General features: G+C 36.5%; 1 protein-coding gene across 13 annotated transcripts in view; it reads right to left on the reverse strand.

The window, feature by feature from the left end:
* Positions 1-23,153, reverse strand: part of foxp1b (forkhead box P1b) — a 194,094-nt gene that overhangs the window by 24,348 nt on the left and 146,593 nt on the right. For 5 of the 13 annotated variants that reach the window (XM_088917896.1, XM_088917897.1, XM_088917898.1 and 2 more), the window contains 5 exons: positions 20,313-20,450; positions 19,769-19,858; positions 16,108-16,258; positions 11,566-11,767; positions 909-1,016 (listed from right to left, as the gene is read on the reverse strand). In XM_088917896.1, the coding sequence (XP_088774022.1) occupies positions 909-1,016; positions 11,566-11,767; positions 16,108-16,258; positions 19,769-19,858; positions 20,313-20,450 (689 nt within the window). The remainder of the gene's footprint in view (positions 1-908; positions 1,017-11,565; positions 11,768-16,107; positions 16,259-19,768; positions 19,859-20,312; positions 20,451-23,153) is intronic. The other 8 variants (XM_088917906.1, XM_088917907.1, XM_088917908.1 and 5 more) reach the window with 3 other exon arrangements.

Below are 23,153 nucleotides of genomic sequence, written 5' to 3' on the forward strand. Positions count from 1 at the left end.
GACTGTATAGTATATCAAGTGCATCACCATAAACCTTGATGATATTATCTCTTGCACTTGAAGTAAATATGTACTGTACACCTACAGAATGGTCAACTAAACAGTAAAATAACAGCAGTCCAACTAGTTTCTTGACAATTTTGTCTCCCTAAAAAAGAAGTTTAATATTCACATCATTTATATTTGTGTTAATCAGTGTTGATAGGGAATTCCAGTTGACCTGGTGTAATAATTCTTGAGCTCTTCAATTGTTTACTGTCACCATGTTTACTTAGAATTACACAGTACATAAGTGAGTATTATTACTTTGATTATTATTTCTCTGAGGACTTGTAAAAAAGGCAAAATGCATTTCTAAAAGACAGGGATAAATTATATGGACATGGTACCATGGCCAAAAAAGATTTGCAGCAAATTCAACATTTACTTTCACACAAAAAAAGGCACATTTATAATATTCTGTTTTGAATTTGCATGACTGCTGGTGGAAAGCAAGCAGTTAAAACACCAGAACTGTGTGTCATTTTTCAGTAAAACAAGTAACAAGGACAAACATGCAGAGATCCTAGAGTGTCAGTTGGCACTGATAAACATCCTCCTGTTGTTTGTTTGGGAAAGACAGACAGAATCGCTATGGGTACAGTATTTATCACAGGAATAAAGGGGCCCTGTGGTGTACCTCAGTCTGAGAGCAAAACAGCAGTGGCACCACAGCTGAGGAGAAAAAATGTGTTGTGCTCTTTCGGTTTACCAACAACAGTAATTACAGGCTTTACTGTGAACATCAGCTGCCTATAAACAATTTCTTTTACAGTTCCATCGTAAGGTAGATAGGTGGTTAAGAGCCGAAATCTTAAAGGACATAGCCAATACATTCCGATATTTTAGAACACAGTGATGTTACTTACTTCAGGAATGACTGAAAGTCTTCAAATACCGCTTCACAACCTGGCCATTTGCACACCCCATGGCCATACAGAGGGTGACTGTGGTGATGGGGCTCTTCGAGTAAGGAGCTGAAGGTCAGATGAAAGGACAAATTAGTGTATACATCACAGTGTCTCATAAGCTAACACGCACAGAATAACTGATTTTTTATTCAATTATTAAAATAATAAACATCATTGCAGTACAGAAAGAGGCCTCTGTGAAGCTGATGAAATCCTTATATATACTATGCAAAGTGGACCGTTGGTCAGAATACATCTTCAAAAGGAACATTCATATTGTCACTGGATTTACATATATGTCACATAGTAAATGTGTTAATGACCCTTATTTCTGAAAGGGCATTTTAGGTAAACAGAGGTAGGATTTGAGTAAACTAAAGTTTCAGTAATAATGTGGGATTATGTATCGTTTACTGCTTTAATCTGACCTCTGAGAATGTGAGATGATATGATCAATACCATTATGTGCTTTTCAACAACAGTACTTCCACTGGGGCTTAAAGTCTTTACAAAAACATAGCATGATCATGTATACAAAGGGTTAACCCTTCAACAGGATTCCAATCAATATGTAATTATTTAGCTGCACTGATCCAAGTCATGAGACACTTTGATCCAGACCAGGTGGTGCTTAGGGAAATGTTGTCACTTTTTTGCACCGACTGATGAACCATATCCCAGAAATCTACCTTCTGGGACTCAGCTCAGGACAACTGATGACTATAAACAGGGTATCTTTCAGGAATCCACCTGAAAAACATTTACGTAAGGCAACTACGTAAGACAATTTGCAAAAGAACATGTCTTTTATTGGTCTTAAAGAGTTGTTTTCTGCTTAATTCTATTAACCGTCACGCTACTAAACCTGACTCAAAGAACTGACCATTTCACTAGGTATCTAAAAAAATGTATTGGATTCCATAGAGTCAAAGCCCCAGCTTTAAGACTGACATGAGAGGCAATTATCTCTCATAGCATTTGAGCTGAAAGTCAAAATTTGACAGCTCCTGTCTTTATTGTTAAAATGTCTCAGAGAAACTTTTGAGGCACAAGCAAATAGATATAATACTGCAGTTCTGTCCCCTAAATGGTATTGAGAGCATTGTCCACCCTTTTTACAACAGAGTACAAATTATCCAACATAGCAATGCACCAATTTTGTTTTGCATGCATGTTTTTATTCTAAAGTGCAAACTCCAGATATCACTTTCATATATTCTAGATATTCACTTTATGTTTTCACTCTGGACACAACAGTTCTAAAATGCAGAGACTTCTTTCTACAATTTGCTCAACATTGAATTTGACTCCTACTGCCCAAAGTTTCTGCATGTTTAATTTCTCATGAAATGAGTTTGTTCTCCATGGTGGTAAGCAGGTATAATTCTATAAATGTAATCCATGTACCCACTTTTAAAGATACCATTTTGCTTGGAGTGTTGCCAAAGCACCTCCCCTCTAGAAGTATGCCAGTCCTTTGACATTGGGGTGCTCACTTGGCAGAAACTACTAAATACAGTAGATACAAGTAACAGTTAATTTCAACTAGAAAAAAAAAACAGGAGAGAGAAAACACAAACTTTCAGTTGTTGAGCCTTCTTTTGGTGAAGAATGCTCTTTTCACTTGTTACGTCCCAGTGTGGTCCGTGCATGGTTTTTTTGGTGCTATGTTCCACACTTCCTGTCTTTGGTTGTTCTCCCTCCCCATTGGTTCATTGATTCATCCACTTTGATGTAATGCGTCATTCATCAATCAGCTTCTCGACCAATCAGAACTCAGCTTCTTCAGTATTTAACTTGGAGGTTATCAGAATGAAGGGGCCTTTTTGCTCGACTTCGGTCCTGCTCTCTCTCTCTCTTCGTTTTCATTAGTTTCGCTTTGTGTGCGTGTTCCCTTACAGCTTCGGCTTTGATGGTTTGTGTTCGCCTCCTTGTACTTTTATTTGTTTGTATTTTCCTTTATTTCCCCATTACCTTGCCCAAATGTGTTATATCAACCTCTGTCCTCTTTTGTACCCTATTCCTTGTGTCTACTCTTATTTGTATTCGTAGTTCACTTGTGTATGTGTGTGAACTTTCGTGTTAAGGGTTAGTTAAAGTTGTCGGGTACATTCTACACACGTAGTTGATCTCTGTATTAGTAACACTAGTTTAGGACGGGTGAGTGCCTTTTGTCTTGTATGGTTTTGGGAAGTCAGTGAAGGTTAAGCTAGGGCGTTAGAAGACGCAGAAGACCGAGTGTTTCAGGTTTTGTTTTGTAGTTAGGTCAGCTTCCCCTCACTTTCTTAGCCAGATCCATTTTGTTTATTTTCTTTTCTTTGGCACGCTCAAGTTCCTTTTCCCTGTGTGTTATTGTGTCCTGTTTACGTATCAGTCACTTATTCACTTTAAAATAAATCACCTTTTGCACCAAACTTGTTGTCACGCTTTTTAAGTCCCTCATCAGAAACCCACCTGCATCCAAATCCATCCTAAATGTTACACCCCTTTACACCCAGACACCTGGGGTTGTAACACACTTGAAGAAGGCCCAACAGCCAAAATGTAGCATTTTCTCCTGTGTATTTTTTAGTATGGAATGAACCTTTACTTGTTCCTTTGAGGCCAAGTGTACGCTGACACAGCTCTCTAAATGAACATATACTGTATAAACGGATGTATACAAACACGGGCAGTTAGAAGTACTGTATGGGGACACCTGCACATTTTACAAACATATAACTAAGGAAGAAATCCAACACAGGATGTTTTACTTGTTATACACTACTACAAAGCCTACACTTAAGGTGTTCTGTCACACAACACCAGTAGTAAAATACTAACCTAATTCTATAGTGATGGCAATGAGTTGTGGCAGTTATTGTTGGTATTAGGTCCTGGGTTTGATTTTGGATTGGTGTGTGAAGTCGGCATGGACAATATTCTCCCATGCTCATGTGAGTTTACAACAAGTGCTCTAGTTTCCTCCTACTTTTCAAAGATATTCTGCCTAGGTCAATTTGTATCTCTAAATTGTCCCTGTTTATATGACTGCATTGGACTCAAGCCCCTTGAACTCTTGAGTCCTCTACCCAGTGTGTGTCATATACATGAAGTTTCAAGTCAGGCTGACAGGCTTTGGACTGCCATGATCCTTATGAGCAATATGCAGGTTTCTGATAATGGATTGATGGCTGCTTTCTACACTTGCCCATCCAGTCTTAATCACATCCCAGAGCATAACTGCTTTTTGCAGTCTTCTTTGTCTCTCTACAGTAAAGCTTATTGTATAGTATTTCAGGGGGGAGTGACTAGGCATCAATTTCCAAACCTGTCTTTTTTTTCCCCCAGATATAAGCAAGTTAGGTTTTGTCTGGCTGTGAGTTAGGGTCATTATCATGCTGAAAAACAAAACCTTCACTCAAAGAGTCACCTTCCTAATGGACTGTCATGATACTGAATGATTAGATTGTATCTTTTGACTGTTTGTATACTGGCAATACAACCTCACGCCTCCATGTCTGAGCTGCAACTTTCCCAATCAGAGTGGCAGCTTTGTGTATATATAGAGAGAAATGAAGCAGCAACAAGTCTTGGTAATCTCAATACATGAACGAAGAGCAACAAAGAGTTAAACCCACCTTTCAAACAGCACTGACCGCTGCAGCTGCAGGCACACGTACAGTATCTGTGTTTGAATGGGACAGACTGCCATATGGACTCAGACACTGAACAAGCTGCACGACTCTCGGCTACATGTGCCTAGGGGACTGTCCTATATTGGTACCACCTGTGCTGTAGAAACGCTGTGCTTCTGATAGCATTCAAACCCGTGAAGGAGTCAAATGAAGAGTCTAAACGTGCTTCCTTATGTAACACAATTTGTGGGGGATGGAGGGGAAAAAATGAATTAAAACCCAATCCGTAACACTATCATAATAGATAAATATTTCACTGCAGTCACCCGTTTTATTGTAGAACGTATATTTTCCATGTTGCTTAAGCTGATTGTTTAAAAGGGCGCTGTCCACCACTCATAATCCACCTCTTAATAGCCAGATGTGATGTACAAACACCACACATGCAAAAACTCTTGCATTAAAATGTCCTAATTTATTATGATGTGCCAATTCAGCTGGATATAGCTATGTATAGATTAAAATTCCATTTTAGAAATGTGGGCAAAGCTGTACCTAGAGTATTAAATTTCAAGGGTCATCACAGCCCTTTCTGTATAACAATTACTTGCTTAAAAGTTTAAATTTTTCGTAAAAAGTGATAATTGCCTTGCAATTAGAAAGCAGTCAAGCATTCATGAATGTGGTTAACACTGTTTTTTTTTTTCAAAAGACAAATATTTTAAAAAATTCAATTATGAATTATGCATACACATTAAGACCTCTGTTTTGATAAAGCTAATAAATAGATGTGAAAGATTCATTCTAATGAGTTTTTAACAAGAAAATGTCCCAACTGGTGAAAAATGTACTGGTTTTTAATTTAAAGAGATTCCTTTTAATTCTTTCCAAATAGGCATGTTTCTTAATTCTGTATTAATAAGATATTGAATTGTTGAGTGTGTTGGGATTCATCATGCACAGAGCTCAAAAGGACTGAGAGCAGAAGTGCCCTTTTAAACTGCAAATGACTAAACAGTGGAAAATGACAAAATTTACACAAAATGATCTACATTAGTGTAACAGGAGAGTCGTGCAGTGCTAAGGACTTTTTTCCCCTGTCATCGTCTTACTCCCACAAAAAATTAAAACATTTTTCACATAGTTCCATTTTATACGTTGTTCCACCAGGGCTGGCAGGTTCCTGTTACCATCACTTAGCCTGGGGGATGAGCTTTAATGATCTTGTTGCAACAAGTCTGGGAAAACCAAGTCATCTGTTACAATCATAAAGGAATACGTTTGAAAATCCAATGATGGTTCTGGCAAATTTGGCAGTGGAACTTATCATTTGATATCCCTCAACAACAACTAATAATGCTTTATCTCTTTTTGAGGGTTCCGTGTACATACACAAAAGCCCCGCTCATCAAATCAATTCATGGAAAGAAATTATTTCCCTTCATTTTTAAATAACAAATGCAGCATCTTTCAGCAGTCAACCATAAACTTGATTAAATCAGCCAAATAAAATCACAGAATGTAAGACAGTCGGTAGTGAATTCTAATGTTGCTAGATGCCCAACAATTGCATAGGGAATGGATCTTAACAAGCCGTGATTTGAGCTTTGGCATCCGCTTCATAAATCGCGCAATAATGTTCTTTAGCTCTGAATATTGATAAATATCTCCTCACACCACAACAGGGATATTGGTCTCAATTGGCACTCTCCACCAAACAGTGTTTTTCCTCCCCTACACTCAGGGGTTTACCCTGAATGATTTAATTATAATTTTCCTTGTATAAGACAAATTAAAGGGGAGAGTAGAAGTGTCGTGCCAAATCAGATTATTTATCTCTTTAACAGATTGCTGAGCTCTAAACCCCAGAGCTGCTGTTACTGATGGATGCTGGGTAGGATGTGACAAGTTCTTGTAGGGATGCTATTGTATACATTGTAAGTAGTACTGAAATGGGAATTAATGATATTAAGCTATTATTTTTAATTTAACAAGACACATATTAAAAACAGTAAACAGGATAACATTGAGCTGCTTATTCACTTTTGGGCCAACGTTTGTTTCAATAGGTACTTTTGTCTTTTCCTTCAAAACTGGCATGGATGATTCTATGGTTTTTAAGCATTCCCTTGAAATCGTTAGTATGTTCACCTGTTACAAGCTGAGGACGCGGTGCTTTGTTCCTAATGCGATTGAATTTCATCTTCTCCCTTAAGAAGGAAGAGAAAAATCTAAGAATGGTGCCTGTGGATGCACTTAAGGTTTTAGTTGCAGGCGTCGCTGTGCCTGACCAGATTTTATATGACACATGAAACTAACTACATGGTACTTAGCTTCACTGTAAATGAATATGAGACTGGAAGAAAACAAGTCCATCAGCAAAAGTGGATTGTTTCTGTTGCGTGACTAAAGCAGATCCATCAAAGGACTTTAAAAACCACATCAATTAAAAGTTCATTAATTTTAGTACTGTAGTGTGATTAGATGTTTTCTATTTATATTCAGCTGCCATTCCATTATCCAAAACCTGATTATTCAAATCCCTGGATTACACAAAGAACTTTCTCCTCTTCTTAAGTGGAATAAGCATATTAATTGCAACTTCTGTTTTTTTTAGAAATTTCCTTAAAATTTCTCAACTGGGAAAGAGGTGAGAATAGCCTAAACTTTATTTTTTCAAATACAGACTACAAATATGATTACATTTATTTTACAACAGTTTTTATTTTTAGTGATGTTTTGGCTTAAATGATGATAAATGATAAATAGATTATCTTCAAAATGCAACCTTTTAATTTTGGTCACTAGATGTTTTTTTTAATTATTTTTAAAATGAATAACTTCATTGAATAACAGATTTTTTTTTCCTTAGGAAACACACCCTCAGTAGCTGAAGGTTTTACTGAAGTGAAGGTAATGTCACTGTAACGAACATTCAAATAACAGGCCTTGCTTAAATATCAGCTGCAGAGACTGCTAGAATCGTATTTCTAAATAGTTTATTTTATTATTGCGATGTGATGCTACAAAACTATTATTTTAACAGACAAGGTCATTGCTCATGTTGTTGGATTTATTTTGGCATTTTGTTTCAGTAATGTTTGTTAGTTTTTCTGCAAGTCTCAAATATTTTTGCCAGGCAGCACAAACAAAAAAAAATCATCACATTGATTTCAGAGAAAAGACCCTAACAAGCGTACCAATGGTTTGAATAACAGTTGCAGTAAGTGGAACAAATGATGCACACACTTCTATCAACAGTGTCTTTTACAGTCTGATCAGTTGTGTTGTGGAATATTGATTTCTGTTTCGTTCAGACTGGCTTTACTTCAGATCTTGAAGGCTAAAACTGACCACTTTCATAAGTTCCCTGGACACACGCAATGCAAACTCAGTTCTCCAGTTAAAAGACGTGTAATCTGAAAGCCAACGGTCAAGTTAACTCTATTCACTTTCAAATGTAAATTATCAAAGAAAATATGCAATTGTTGTTTTAGATTCAGCAAAGTTTTGAAAAAACAGCAATATTTTATCGTTTTATCATTGATTTGTTTTCAAAATTAGAGAGAATGTATATCACCCTTTTCACCACAATACTGTTCATTCTTAACTGATGTAAACTAATCCACTAAAGTACATAGGGGTGAAGTCTAGAAACACATGAAAAGACAGTGAATATCACACAAACTTAATAAATTGGCTTTGTGCCACTCATCCCAGTTACATTGTTAAGAAATTTCATGATTGATCTACTTTGAGTCACCTAAATCTGCCAGCTGCCTTTTTTTATGATGTTTGGTCTGCACGCATTTAATTTTTAAAATTCTGATTTGTGAAATACTTTCAAAGATTCTGGATGTTGTTTATTAAAACCATGTGCTGAGATCAAATGGGTTCTAAAAAACCTGAAGTGGGAAAATAGGTTTTTCTTTACTTAGCTAAAGCATTTAAACACTTTTTACATCGTTTTCCCTGCCTTTCTTTTTTTCCCCAGGATTAACGTCACGAGATCACAAGAAATATTTCCCATTACATAAACGCAAAGATCTTACTCTACAAACTGGTGAAGCACCACCTACCTGAATTCTGACATAACCCTTTGCACAGCCACTACTGTTGACTTCATCTGGGATTACAGCATATCTCTAAATGCCTGCGATTCACAGTGCTAAACTGCGCTATTGACATCTCCTTTAATTCCCTGCAGAAGGCAGAGAGCTGACAGTCACCTGTAACGTCTCGCGGAATGTGGTGCAAAGAATGTATAACAATAGATTGACTACTTGCCCACAGATATATGCAGGTATGGTTCTCGGTGACATGTAAATAGTTATCAAGTCCATTTCTTACAGACCAACATTTCCTACAGATCATACTTTCCAGCAAATTAGCTCCTGATTACAATTCAGACAGTTTTGTGACACAGACATCCATTACATATTAATGCCATGCACCGATGGGAATACATGTATGAAAACACCATCATCAAAGGTGTTAATACACCTGAGATCATAGCTTTGAAACGACTATTTTTTAACTAACAGATCCGTGAGATGTGTATACACATCACAGCATTCTCTAGTACAAAAGACAAATTTTTCCTTTCTTTTTTATTCACAGAAAAATAGTATCCTTAATGAATCAATTCTGGCCAATTCTGCAGTGACTTTCTTTGCTCCGGCAAGCCCATTTAAGAGGAAAGAGAATACGACATCTGTGAACCCTTCTTTACCTTCAGTGTTTGATGGTTTAAAGGGCTAAATGTGTTTTCATTTGCATTGTTTTCATAATGATACAAAGGTTTTGATCACTGAAAACACACGTCAGATGTTACACGGTGAGATCATTCTGCCTTAAGGCTTTTTGACATGAAGTTCAAAGATCTCTCCTTGAATCAAGAAAAACAAGAAATTAATTTCTTTCTTAAAGACACAGTTCTTTGCTGGCTGTTGAGTATTCTCTTTACAATGCTCGTGTTAATACAATGTACTGTGAGTGTATTATTTAACAAATTATATTATGTCTTTATAACCGTTAAATCCATTTCTTTAAATAACAATCAATAGATTGTACTGTGTTGTGATAGTTGCAGGTGCAGAGATCCACTACGTTTGCTACCTGTACTCATACATGATTAACATCAACGATTTGCACAACCAATATATTTACACAAGACTCAAAATGTTATTAATATTCATTTTCTCATGTCTTCTTCATGCAACATATAACTGTAGCAATGCGTCAGTCATCAATTTTCAAGTTACTTTTTAAGCTCTTGACATCATGAGGTGACTGTCGTCAGTCTCACTTGGATTAAGTTAAAATGTGGGCGCCGATAGGTGGTTCACTAACTCATTGTGTCTTTTTCTGTTTCTGCATAATGGAACAGAATGGGACAGGCTTAACATGTTGAGTACTACATGGAATGCATTATTGTGATTAAGGCAGTTTGCACTGTACCTTTTGATGTAAATATATATCCGACAACACTTGTGTAATCTTGTCAGGTTAATAAAACTACTTTTTAGATTGAATTTGATCATATGTGTCTTTAGCATTGCACACCACTTGATTACTTGTATTCCAACATTTGCATGCTTCACAATAGAGTGCCTCGATGATATTTGAAGAGAGCCTTTTATATTCCACAGAGTTTGCTGTTATATGTGATTCAGTGCCAGCACTGCTGAGTTCTAAGCGCACATTTTTTAATGCACATTACAGGCACAGCCAATTACTGAACAAATACATCTAAACTAACAGAATTCGACTGTTGTTGTTTTTAAGGTCACATACTACATAAATGTATAATTTCAAATTCTGAGCGCGTGCATTTTGACACCTTGGCCACCGCTGTCTTCACAAAGAAATCCCTGAACCGCTGTCAGACTCACTTTAAAAACCTAGCATTTTAATACACTTTAACTGGAATCATTAACTGGTTAGACAAGAAAGAGGCACATCATTACTTTCAAGATGAAGAAGAAGCATCACCACATGTTTTGCTAAAAAATTGGGACAAAAACAGCACAATTTGATAGCACAGGCAAACAAAATAAGCAGCTTAATTGTGCACCTGTGTTTTTGAGTGTGTATTTGTCACAGAGGAGGTTATTATCTTATGTTTAAAACAAAACAATGTTTAACAGTATTCAGTGGAGGTCTTGAATTTCTGTACAGCCTTTGTACTGGAAAACCACAACATGTTTGGATGAAATTGAAACCTTTTATTATCAAGACAAAATCTAAAGCTACTGTCCTGCTTTGTTTTTTTTGTTAAGTAGACAATTTCAATCATTTGAATTTTATTTAAACTGGAGCCAAAGTCACAGCTGCAGTTTCATAACGGCAACTGAAATAATAACTTTAAGACCCCCCTAATGAATTGTACAGTGATTCTATTTCCATTACTGCAATCCATTCTTAAAATTATTCCCAGGATCCCAGGTGCTTCATTTCCATTCTCAACTGAATATAGCTATGAAGAAAATCCACTGTCTTAATGAAAATAGTAAGGTACTTACAAAATATAAATTAATATTCATCAGTGGGCAAAGCCCTATGGGCACACGTCCATCAACTGTTTCTCTTCAAGGAATTACATTTTTTAATGGAAAGAAGTACACTTCTTTCTCGCTTTAGTGAAAGTCAACCGTAAAGATTTACTATTGCCTGTATTATGGGTTCAAATGATGGTTCTTAAGACCTGAGTTAAATCAAAACTTTGACCTATCTGCCAACTGCAAACTGCGAACGTCACTGCCGGATCTCTGTAGACTAGAAGAGAGGAACCTATTGCAAATGCAAACCCACCCTCAAGTAATGGATTTAGAAATCTCACTGGACAGATTTAACACTGGCGTTTAGATTTTACCCGATGGGGAGCATGCAGAGACATTTCACGAGTGGGTGCAAGACTAAGTTAAAAGCTGAAAAAGATGACTAAGCTCTCTTGCATTTATATACATACTGTAGGTCTGGTATAGCCAGAAACATACCTCTCTCTTTTTGGAGTGTGACCCATAGGCTGCCCGTTGGTAGAAGCGTGTTGGTTGATGAGCGTGTTCTTAGGAGGAGCTGGGGAAGTGATGGCACTGGTGGACAAGTCCAGGCTGCCATGGCTGTTCGCCGTGTTTTCATCTTTAACATGTGCGCCAGTCACATCTTTCCAAAGCTGCTGCAGATCTGCTGGAATCATGCCTGAAACAAACAAATTGGATAATTAAATCAATTAACAGCTAATCCAACTCTCTTCGTCGGTTAATTAAATCAAAGGGTCTGTAAACAAAGCCAAGTATTAATTAGAAAATATTTTACTACAGGGTAATGCTCTCAGAACACTTACTGTTTTCACACTGTAATCTACAGCTTGTTTGTACATACAAATCCTTGCAATTCAAAAGCATTTCATGCCCATGATAAATAATTAACAAGCAGATAGGGCATGAAATGTGAATAATCATTATTATTTTTTAACAAGACATAACAGAGGAAACCAAAAGAAGTTTACAATTGCAAGCCTTCATTTTGCCCTCACAGTCAAAATAAGACCTCAGGTTAAATACAAACGAGCACATTACTATTTAATGTGCAAAATACTTTCTTCTGTGTATCACCTACAACCGATGCAAAAGACTTCGAAAGAGAACATTGCAGCCCCCTGCATCCCTGTAGATGATGCGTTGCTGAAAAGGAAAGTCTTCTCTCTGTTATTTCTGTTAAAAAGAATTATTTGATTTGTAATATTTTGTTTTCATTACAATAGATACTGGCATCCAGGGTAATATTTGTATTTCAGGAAAGATAATGCTATGTTTGCATACAGCATTTCTGAAGACCTGTGCTATTGTTTGCATATAATGTACATGTGTATATGCCACCACACATGCAGTGACTGATAAACCCCCTCACAGTATGCAATCAACTAAGTAAAAAACAAAACATCAGACAGAAAGCTCATTCCATTTTAAATACAAAAGGCCAGCAAGGATCACAAAAACCAAACACAAGAACATAGAAATAACAATGCAGATAAAATAATGTATCGTATAACTTGCATTGCTCATTCACATACATATTCAAACCAGGTATTTATAGGTACTCCCTCTACAGAGTTATGCAATTAATGCAACAATACTTGTTAAATATTACTATTTTCAAAAGGAGCAATTGAAAACGAAAGATTTTTTTCTGCACGCTTATCTTGGTTTTCTGAGGATTTTTTAATCGTTCTTTACAGATATCCAAGTGTTCCTTTCAAGCACAAAACATAATACACTGTATAAAATGCTTAGTCTTAATTTATTCCTGTTGTTGCAAATAACTATGAAGTGAAGATCTCAATATGATCAGCAAAAATATTTTTAATTTGATAAGCTACTAAAGATTTTAATTATGCTCGTAATAGAGAACATTGGTCTAATGAGGCAAAGGGCTCAAGAGAGACGGAGTGGCTAAGAGCTGTGAAATGAGTCTGATAGGATTGCTGTACATTCAGAGTGGATCGTTTGCATATCAAAGAGCAGGAAATTACTGCAGGACAAATCAATAACCTTTCCACGTTCCAAGGAGCATCTCCTGCTTATTTTATTATGGCATTTTTTGCTTTTTTTTCTTTAACTAACCAATTCATATTTAGCCACTTACATACACTTAACAGCTGTTTAAATTAACATATAAATATTCTCCAATGGATATAATTTTTAATTTCAATCTTCATATTCAGCAAGTGCGAGGTGTCATTTTGATTATAGCCTCCAGAGTGGAGAGACTCCTTAAATGAAAGTTTCCATTGTAGTTTGCACAAAGGAGAAGGTCACCATACAACTTAATGTCCTGTGCTACTGCATCTGAACGATCATTTTCCAACACCTTGCAAAGTGACAGTACGCAATGTATTTTTAGCCAGCATGCCTGACAGGACTGCCTGCACACTAACAATCACCTGACAGCCATGGTGACCCCACCATCACTGTTTTACTCAGATGAAGCAGTGGTGGATAGGCCTGTCTGTTAATGATGACAACTTTTTAGTCTCTTTCAAAGAATGATAATTCTTTTTTTTTCCCTTTATTCTTTTATTTCTGGTGGGGGGAGGGGATTAGTAAATGAACAGCTAATGCTATCATACAGAAAAAAAACCCTTGCTGGAAACAGGAAGCCTTTCAGTGATTAAAAAAAATACACAGTATCTATATTAAATATAATCAGCCTTTTCTTTTTCAAGTAATACTAGTTAAAATATTTGATTGTTTGAGGAAAAGGGTATCAGGTAAACAGACGATGAAAATCTTTCAAATGGAATTCAGTGTTTTATATATTATATATCACCGTTTTTTGTAGTATTGTATTATCTTTCCATTTTCCATTTTTCAAAACAACTATTCTGCTCATTAAATGCTGAAAAAACGGACATGGCTTTAAAAAATGTATGTTGTTGGGACAATTGATTGATCACCGCCTGCAGAACTCAATTTTACAACCCCAGGTAGCACTGGCTCAAAGACAAACAGAGTTCTTCAACCTTTTTCTGTCCTTGTACCTCTGTACCCAGGTGACCATGTTCAAGCAAGCAGAAAGTTGATTTAAGGTTCATAATGACATCAGTTGTGGGCCATCATCCTTGGAATAAAAAATAGCCCAGTGTTGCTGCCTCTTTAAACTCTCAAGTTACTTTTCATAGAGCCCCAGTTCCACAGGGGATGATGACACCACTATTAGTTTATTGTTCCATCAGAATCAGACCTTTGGAGCACCTCTGTTTATGTTTCTGTAATCACTGGCATACTGATAGGCCCCCCTTAGGCTTAAAATATGTTCCTTCCTAATGCTACAGGAACTATTATCCATAGCACACTGCTAACCAAATCAATCAATGACACCAGGGCTGTATTACCTACTGGTGTCCCTGATGTGTTACTATACGGATTACACTTCATGCATCGCCACATTCTTTGCTTTCATATTACTAACAAATTTGTCTTGTCACTGTCCCATTGCCCTCTTTTGGACAACTTAACTGATGTTCTCCAGTAATGAAACCTTCCTACGTTAAAAAAAAAAACTCCAGGATGGGAAGCTTCAAAACACATAAAGACAAGGTGGCCAATACAGTCCAGCACTGACTGAGCACCAGCAGCTGTCAAATCCAGACTTTCTGCCTGCTAAACCACCTACAAGGTGTAAAGCACTTTCTGGCTGAAATAAACCTAAGATTTATTTGGAGTGAAAAAAACATCAGGGAAATATATTATTATTTGTGCTTATTTATGTTGAGGAATATTACATCCTCATTCATTACAGTCAGGTATGATGAGTCTCTTCAGATACTAATAGAATAGTTTCCAAGATCTTTAACTGTAGAGTTAAAATGAGAAATTCACAAACTATAAAACAATTTTTTCAGTGTTTCAACGTATCTACAGTATGTGGTTCCCTTCTTTTAGGTTTCATTGAACGCTGTTAGTGGTTACAGTACATCCTTAAACCCATGTTAAAGCCAGGACCCCAAAATGAGATATTCTTAACACTCTATGTGCACCTCACTCAAATATCAACACAGGTCTGATAAAGTAATAATAAATTAAAAGCTTTTTAAAGTGGAAAATGTCTAGCATTTATTGCGTTTAAAGACAGTTTATTTTGAAATGTTGCACAGCGTTAGGAGTCTGGTTATGGGGTCTATATCCATTGAAATTACACACAATACCTACTGAAATACAGTAACTGGAATCAAACACACTCTCAAACTCACTATGACACACATTTCAGTGTGACAAATCTGCATTCAATACAGAACAATGACCTGAAGTAAGAAAAGGTTGTGATGAAAAAAAGTATTTTTCTATGTGCAGGAAATCACAAGATAGAAAGTTGTTTGTTTTGATGCTTTTAGAAATATTTCCAGGAATGAGCATGGGATTTATTAACTATGGCACAGATTTCATAAAGCCTGCACTTTATTCATGGTCTGGTTATTACAATTGTATATTTATTATGCTCTGATATACAGTATGTTAAACTCTCGAAACATATCTGTATTAAATGTTGCATTAAATATATGTAAATAAATTTGTAATTAAAGTGTACCTGTGATATTGGGCTCTTCTTTTAAATCAATTTCATTTTTTTCTGTTATTTTATCTCATTATGTATTAGTTAAGCATGGTATTATTCAGCAATGAGTCCCAAACACATACCACAAAAAAACTTTTCAGAAATAAATATTTTGGATAACTAGCTAGGATAACTAGCTGCACAATCGTCACCTTCTGGTTCCCAGATAGTTTGAAAAACTGTCCTGCTTTAATAAACAAAAGATGATGATTATGATAATCTGCTTATGTTTATCAGGCCATCAATGACAACCACAAACTCGTATGTCAGCCAGTTATGAAAACGGCATTACAAACATCAGACATGCTGCATGAAAGTGAAAGATCACAGGCGCTACTGCTTGAATGCAGTTTGCTGTACACAAGACAGAATGCGTTAGGAATGTAGGCGAGCAGGCGACGAGGCAGGAGGGAAGCAGTACTTGCCCTGAGTGAGAGGTTGCAGGGGCAGAGCTGGCTGGCCAGGCTGGATCGTGAGCAGACCTTGCCTCTGCAGGTTTAGGAGGTGCTGCTGCTGTAGCTGCTGTACCTGAAGCAGTTGTTGCTGGAAGGCCAGCTGTTGCGCTGCTGCCTGCTGCTGCATAAATAAAACATCTTTTAATCGCCCTTAATCCAGAGATATTTCCAGTCTTTATCACACACAGCCTACCAATCTCATGGAAAACAGTGACGTAACACACAACCAAATAAAACATGTAACATCCTTTAACTGGCCTTGTTACGTATTGCAGAAAACCAACAAGGCTAAAGAATTCAAAAAAGGAAAACAAAACAACCTTCATCATGTTTTGGTAATTAGCAGTGACAAACAATGAAACGACACTGTAAATTATTTGTAAAAACAGCCACGGGATTTTAATTACACACATTCATAACTGAGCAAACAACATCTGACTCAATGCAAAAGTTTAACATCCACTTCAGAGTTCAAATTGCTTTAGCAGTTCTGTTTCCTTAACTGTGACGTTTTTGCAGCCATTCAAAGCTGTGCAAGTGCTGCCCAAGTTAAACTTTCCAATTTACTGTAGCTCACAAATGAAGAAGGTGTCTGTATGGCGCTGAAAATGTACTTTCTTTTAAATGGTGGGCACATACGGTTTGAAGTGAATGGAGAACCACAATTACAAAATTTAAAATAAACATGTTCTATTTATTTGCACCTTTATAAGAATCTGTCAGATGATGACTGACTATGTAGCTCAACAGAAGTTAAGGAAGCAAAGGAAACTATAAATTCAAAGGCAAGTCCCCTTAACAGTAACAAAAATGTCAGTGAGGAATTCTCTCCAGCAATTCCCAATGTGAGCCAAAAAAAAGTTTGAACAAAGATTTCCTCTAATAATTATCCAAGTGATAGAAAGACAATCCACTTTGGTAAGCATAATAAATAGAAGGAAATTATCTAATATCCCAAATCTTCCAAGAATCAAAACAAATCCGAGATCTTATCTAGATAATAGCTTACAACGGTGAAAAAATAATTTCACTCTCTGATTAACTAACAGCAGAAGAGGTGGATATCTTTTTTGAAGTAAATAATAAAGTTATACTTCAGGAAACAGCACTTAATCTAAATCCAATTATATACATGTGCAACACTTTAAGATCACTGTATCACCATACCGCTGTAAATTACGATTCTAAGATTTTTGGGAGCATTGTAAAAGAATTAAAGAATAAAAAAAAAGGTAAGGAATGGTTTGTAATTTTTTAACACATTCACTTTGCAGACATAACCCAAAAGGGCTGGTTATGGGTCGTCTATCATTCCATGAGGCTACTGTACAGTATGTGTGCAAGATGTATTATTTACATAAAAGAGAACACTCTTTCACCAGAATCCGTTTTCAATGTTGTTTTGTTCTTTTCTGAGGAAATTCAAAACAGTACCAATATTTTGCATAAGAGAAGCCAGGATATAAAAGTATACAAGGCCAATTGTCCAAGAAAAAAAAACATTAAAAGCAATACATGCTGCCAAGCTGTGTACCGCACCCAGTTACCAAACACAGGATACAACAGTTTGTTTACTTCTCACAATTGAATGCACACAAAAAAGGTCTCGGTGCAGTCCTGTTGTCAGGTCAGTAGTCAGTGTTGAAATACTGAAATATCCAGATAAAACATTCATTTTCAATCCCTCCCTAATGTGCCTGTCAAAGGTCTACACTGTTTTCCTAGGCACACCCAACAAGTTCACCAACAGTTTGTCATAAATACATTTCTAAGTTATTAGCTGAGAAGTTTTTTCATCCCCAAAATATTCTGGAAAATTCAAAAGCGTGTTTTATTGCCATTTACAATTTTGTTTTCCAGTTTGTAAGGCTGCTTTCATGGGGTTATGTTTACATAGCTCTAAATGGAAACCTTGAGGAAACTGATAGTTTGAAGATATTCAAAATATGATTTTTAAAGAAAAAAAAGGACATCACACCTCCTTGTATAAAACAAAATATTCTCCGCACGTTTCTCCTAAACTAAATTAAAATTTAGATTTCAGCTATGATAAGGTGCAGTTATGTGTTCTACCTCTATTAAGACAGAAGTATTTCTGCCAGAATGCTCACGATACAGAAAATCTGCTGATGTCTTACATGCTGTTCACTCCTGTTCGGCACTGCTAAACAAAGATGGTGGCGGGGGATTCATTCAGAACAATAGCTTTTATCAACGCTCCAAATAAATATGTGGTGGCCTTTAAACTGAAAATTGCAAATGAGTTTAACTTTCCCCCTTCATATTTCTTTCCTCTTATGTCAGCTGATCAGAACCCCCACATTCTCGCAGCGTGCAGGCTTACATTAAAAACTTGGACTAATAGACCAAAGAAGAGGTTAATAAGAAGTGGCAACAGAGAGAGAAAAATACAATCGCTGACAAATGATAAGAATGACAGTGGCAGCCCTTTATTGTCAGCCTTCAAATATAAAGTTAAAGATCTTAGAAAAACTAAATTTTGATGTCTTTAAAATAAAAGCAGCACAAAGTAACAACAGGGGGTTATTGTCTGTGAGCCACAGGGGAGAAGCTCAGTAATTCTTATTCTCCCTTTTGATGGCTGTTAGAAATCCGATTCAAAAAAGCAACAGCAGAAGGAGAGAGCCTCTTGAGGCTACAGCCATTTCCTGTGATCATGCATAATGCGCTTCAAAAGTTGTTTTTTTTTTACCGATTCTGCTGATCAATTGCACCTCCTTCTGATTCGCCGCCTGTTTTTTTTCTGCTGTGTTTACATCAGATGCGACTCAATGACAAGCAGTATCTAAGGCTAAGAAACAGGGCTGTCATGTTGATTTATGGGAGCATCAAACCACAACTTGTCCAAACTGAAGCTTGCAGTTCATTAATTAGAGAGCTGTGACTTTGAAGTCAGTGCTTAAGAGTGTGGTTTTTAACATTTGGCTTAATTTATATGCTTTTTCAAACGTGGCTCTCTGAGGGGAAAAAAAAACTGAAAATTCCCTGCTTGTCTTTGAACTTCTTTTGACCGCACAATAATCATTTCTTTGTCCACAGTGATGCCTGTATCCCCGAGTCATTAACACGCATTGAACTGCTGCTGATGAGTAAGCCCTACTGAACTAGGAAAAAAAACAGGCAGGACAACAAAGCTGAGAGCATTCTGCACAGTGATATCTCACAATTACATGCCTTCTATCCCTGCTCCATTTCCATGTTAATTACTCGAGAAGCCTTTTAGATTTATGCTAGACATTTTTTCAAGAGGGTTTCTCAATAGCCTTTTCTATTCTGCAGTTTCAGTTGTTTACTTCTGAAAGACCTTGAAAAAAAACTGCACAATAAACACAGCTTTCATTACATACTGTATGAGTTTTGTAGATGCTGTCTACAGTTAGAAGAATAGAGGGGTTTCATTTATTTATATCTACAATGAAAGGTCAGCATGTTGATCATGGGTAAGGCTCATATGGTACTTTTTCTTACACCCGCAGAAGAGTAATAGGATTAAATATGCTTATAATCCAGGCAATCTGTCAGTTTACAGAAGATTTAAATTGTGTTCTTTTACTTAATGAATATAAATGTATAGAGTGTAATAAGTGTGGAAAGCAATCATGTTCTGTACCTCTTTACTCTGTTTTCCAGCATGCTGCTGCTGTAGAAGCTGAAGATGTAACTGCTCCTGTTGTTTCTTATAAAACTCCTGAAGCTGCTGCTGCAAGCAAAGGTTTAAACGCAGGTGAGCATGAAGGCAAATATTAGGGAAATTTAACCTTATAATCAGCGTAATATGGATTCCCTCCCTCCCCAATAAAATTTTTTTGTTTAAAGCATTGCCAGGTAATTTCATGGTATGGCATGATGATGTATAATTAGCTTCTGACGTCATTAAAAGCAGAAAATGTCCCATTTACGCTAACAGTTATTATTTTACCTGGACTGACCTGATTACAAACACAGACACGTCTGTATAGATCTACAGGCATGCACATATTGCCGTTTCTACAAACTTTTTTTCCCCTGGACTTCTGCCCCCATGATTGCAATGAAACATATTAAGCCTTTGTATTGAGGTTTCGTCGTCTCAAGCCTCAGAACTTGCTTTAATCACTTACGATTTGCGTGTAGTGGACCAGCTATAGCAAAGCACCTCTCAACATGCACTGTACCTGCTGTAACATTAGCGCCTGCTGTTGCTGGAGCAAGACCTGTAGCTGCTGAGGGGTCAGCACTTGTTGCTGAAGGATCTGCTGCATTTGTTGAGGAGTAATCACTTGAGGTGTCATCATAGCCACTGATACTGGAATCTAGAAAAAAAAAAAAGAATATAAAGGTGGCTTTCACATTTCAAGCACACTACAGGAAGATTTAAAAGTGTGTCACCAACAATTTCCAGAAGCGCCACAAAATTGCTAGGACATTTTTTTTTCCTGTAAAAGCGACGCAGAAACCCTCTTATTAATGATACAGCTAATATATTTGATATAGGATATAAAACGTGCATTACCTGAAACAAATATTTAGTTTTGTCTCTGCTTTCACTAAGAAATACAAAATCCAGATGTTAAAAACATACCAGAGAGGTAAATGTTAAAACTGTAAACTAACTCAAGTACTGAAAAAGACAAGTGTACAGATGCACAAAACAAGTGATTTGTGATGACACTGAAAGTGGCCAGCAGTTCCTGTATTCCTTAATTGCTTCTGCGGCATTCTGAATTCAGCCTGCGTACAGATGCTGCCAGTCTTTCATATTATGTGAGATACCATTAAAAGCTCCTTTCTGTGACATTTTAGTGACAAACAGCTACAGAGATGAACTTGATAGTGTTTCACATTTGCAACTGTTAACATGTCTCTGTGCATGGGCATCTTTGTGAGAAACCTGTACACTGTATCTAAAAGGATGATGTCTTGTTCTGATAACAACGCAGACATTAAGATGACAGTCTGTCTTCACCAAGGTTATACAAATTGTATTCAGGCTTATACCTAATGACACCACTTTGAATTTTTCATACATTTTTGAATGTAATTTAGGTACTAAGAATTTATTTAAAAAATCAGATTTATTTTCTTACCAAGAACACATGAATATTGCTGTTTTCATTATCCAGCATAAAAAAACAACAAATGTCACTAACTAAGGGCTGGTCAAAATTGTATAACCTAATTTAGGTTTTAGATTCCTGTAAATTGATGCTAAATTTGCCTGTACACTTCTTCCACTGGGTTTTCAGAGAACGAATTTAGAGCAGAACTCCTTTATATATCGAAGGGCAGCAATGTTCTATTGGAAATTCTAGCACTTAACTGTTCTAATTTACATGATGCAGCAGGGATTGAATGAAAATGCAATATTAATTCTCTCTAGTATTATGTCTTAATATGCAGTCCATCTTGACTTTTTCACATGGTTTGTCCTGTCATTTGCATAGCCGGGTCTCATTCCTAATTTCACAGTCATTATGCACTGATGTCCTGATTTCTCAGCATCACTAATTTTGATGAACTAAAAATGGTTTTTGAAGGTCAACTAGGCAGTCTATCTGCTCTTGTGAAATATATGTTGGGAGATATAACTGACCTGAACCTGGACACATTTTTATTTTTCCCACAACATGCATGATTATTTCAGAGTACTTTAACCAACATTTTAGGGATGTAGAGATTCTACTATACAGCATGTACATAACCAAGGCTATTTTAGGATTTCACTTAATATGCCATTGTTAGATTTTTCACATGTATTTTTTGGATGCTTTCTAAGTAAACAATTTTAAATCGCAATAGGCAGAGAGATGCACATTGATTTAAAACACACACAAAAGAATACCAAACAATTTTGATATTGAGACTAAGTGACTTCTCCCTTGATATCCTAGGCCACACTTGTATCTTTTCATTCTATCTTCTCCTTATGCTGTAACTAATACTAGGCATCAAAGATTATGCAGCTCTGGCAATAGGCTATTACAGCCTACACTTTATTACCCATTACTACTGAGGTCATTAGCAGCAAGAGTGATTGTACAGTTCTTAACCTATTGATCACTGTAACTACTACCATTTAATCCTGTGCGGAATGACTAGAAATCTGCTAAAGACAGGGGGCTATTGAAGAGAAGGGCCGAGGGGGGAAGGGGGGCACTTTAAATAAAAATATAGCCCAGGCTCATGTAACTCAGAAAAAAAAAACTAGGCCAATCTGGTTCCCACAATGAGTATACAGTAAAGACAAATGCGACCCCCAACTGAAATACAAGTTAGTAAACATTAAATATTCAAATTCGTTACAAATATGGCAGACACACACATACATACATCTGAAGTACATGAAATCATTATGAATGCATACAATGTACAAATAACAAAATAACACATGCATAAAATAAAAATGCTCTTCATATATTCCATTGCTTGCAACTTCTAAAACATAACAAACGTTATTATGCTGTTAATGGAATTAGTGGTTAGCAAGCACACACACACGGAACCATACCTAACCTAACGGCTTTTGCAAGTAAGGAGCACCACTTATTCCCTCTCCTACTATTTTGTGTCGTCAGGTGTATCAGTCTGTCTATAGAGATGAGTGTGTGCAGAATTTCTCTCCAAAGATAGGAGAGTGATGCACCAAGATGCAAGTCTCGTGGAAAACCTTAGGAATTAGGAAAAATCTTCAAACTTTCCTAATTTGTGTGTTTTCGGCTGCAAAAGAAACAACAAAAGTGTTTTGGAAATTTAATATGCGTGCTGAAGTGGATTTGTCTCTAAGACCCACTGCAACTGTTTCTGCCTTTATCAAAATACAAGTAAAAATTATATAAAGAGTATGCTGTGTTATTACAAAGAACTAAAACACATGTAACATCTGTAGTCATTATAATGTATAAACAATTTTGTAAACCCAAATGTGCTGTAAAAGCTCCTTATATCTGAGATCCTTTGCTTGTTGATTTTTCACAAAGCTGACACCGAAAACACAACGGAATCATTATTTAAGCTCC

Source organism: Atractosteus spatula, chromosome 5 (assembly GCF_055471065.1).
Source record: "Atractosteus spatula isolate fAtrSpa1 chromosome 5, fAtrSpa1.hap1, whole genome shotgun sequence".
Classification (NCBI taxonomy): domain Eukaryota; kingdom Metazoa; phylum Chordata; class Actinopteri; order Semionotiformes; family Lepisosteidae; genus Atractosteus; species Atractosteus spatula.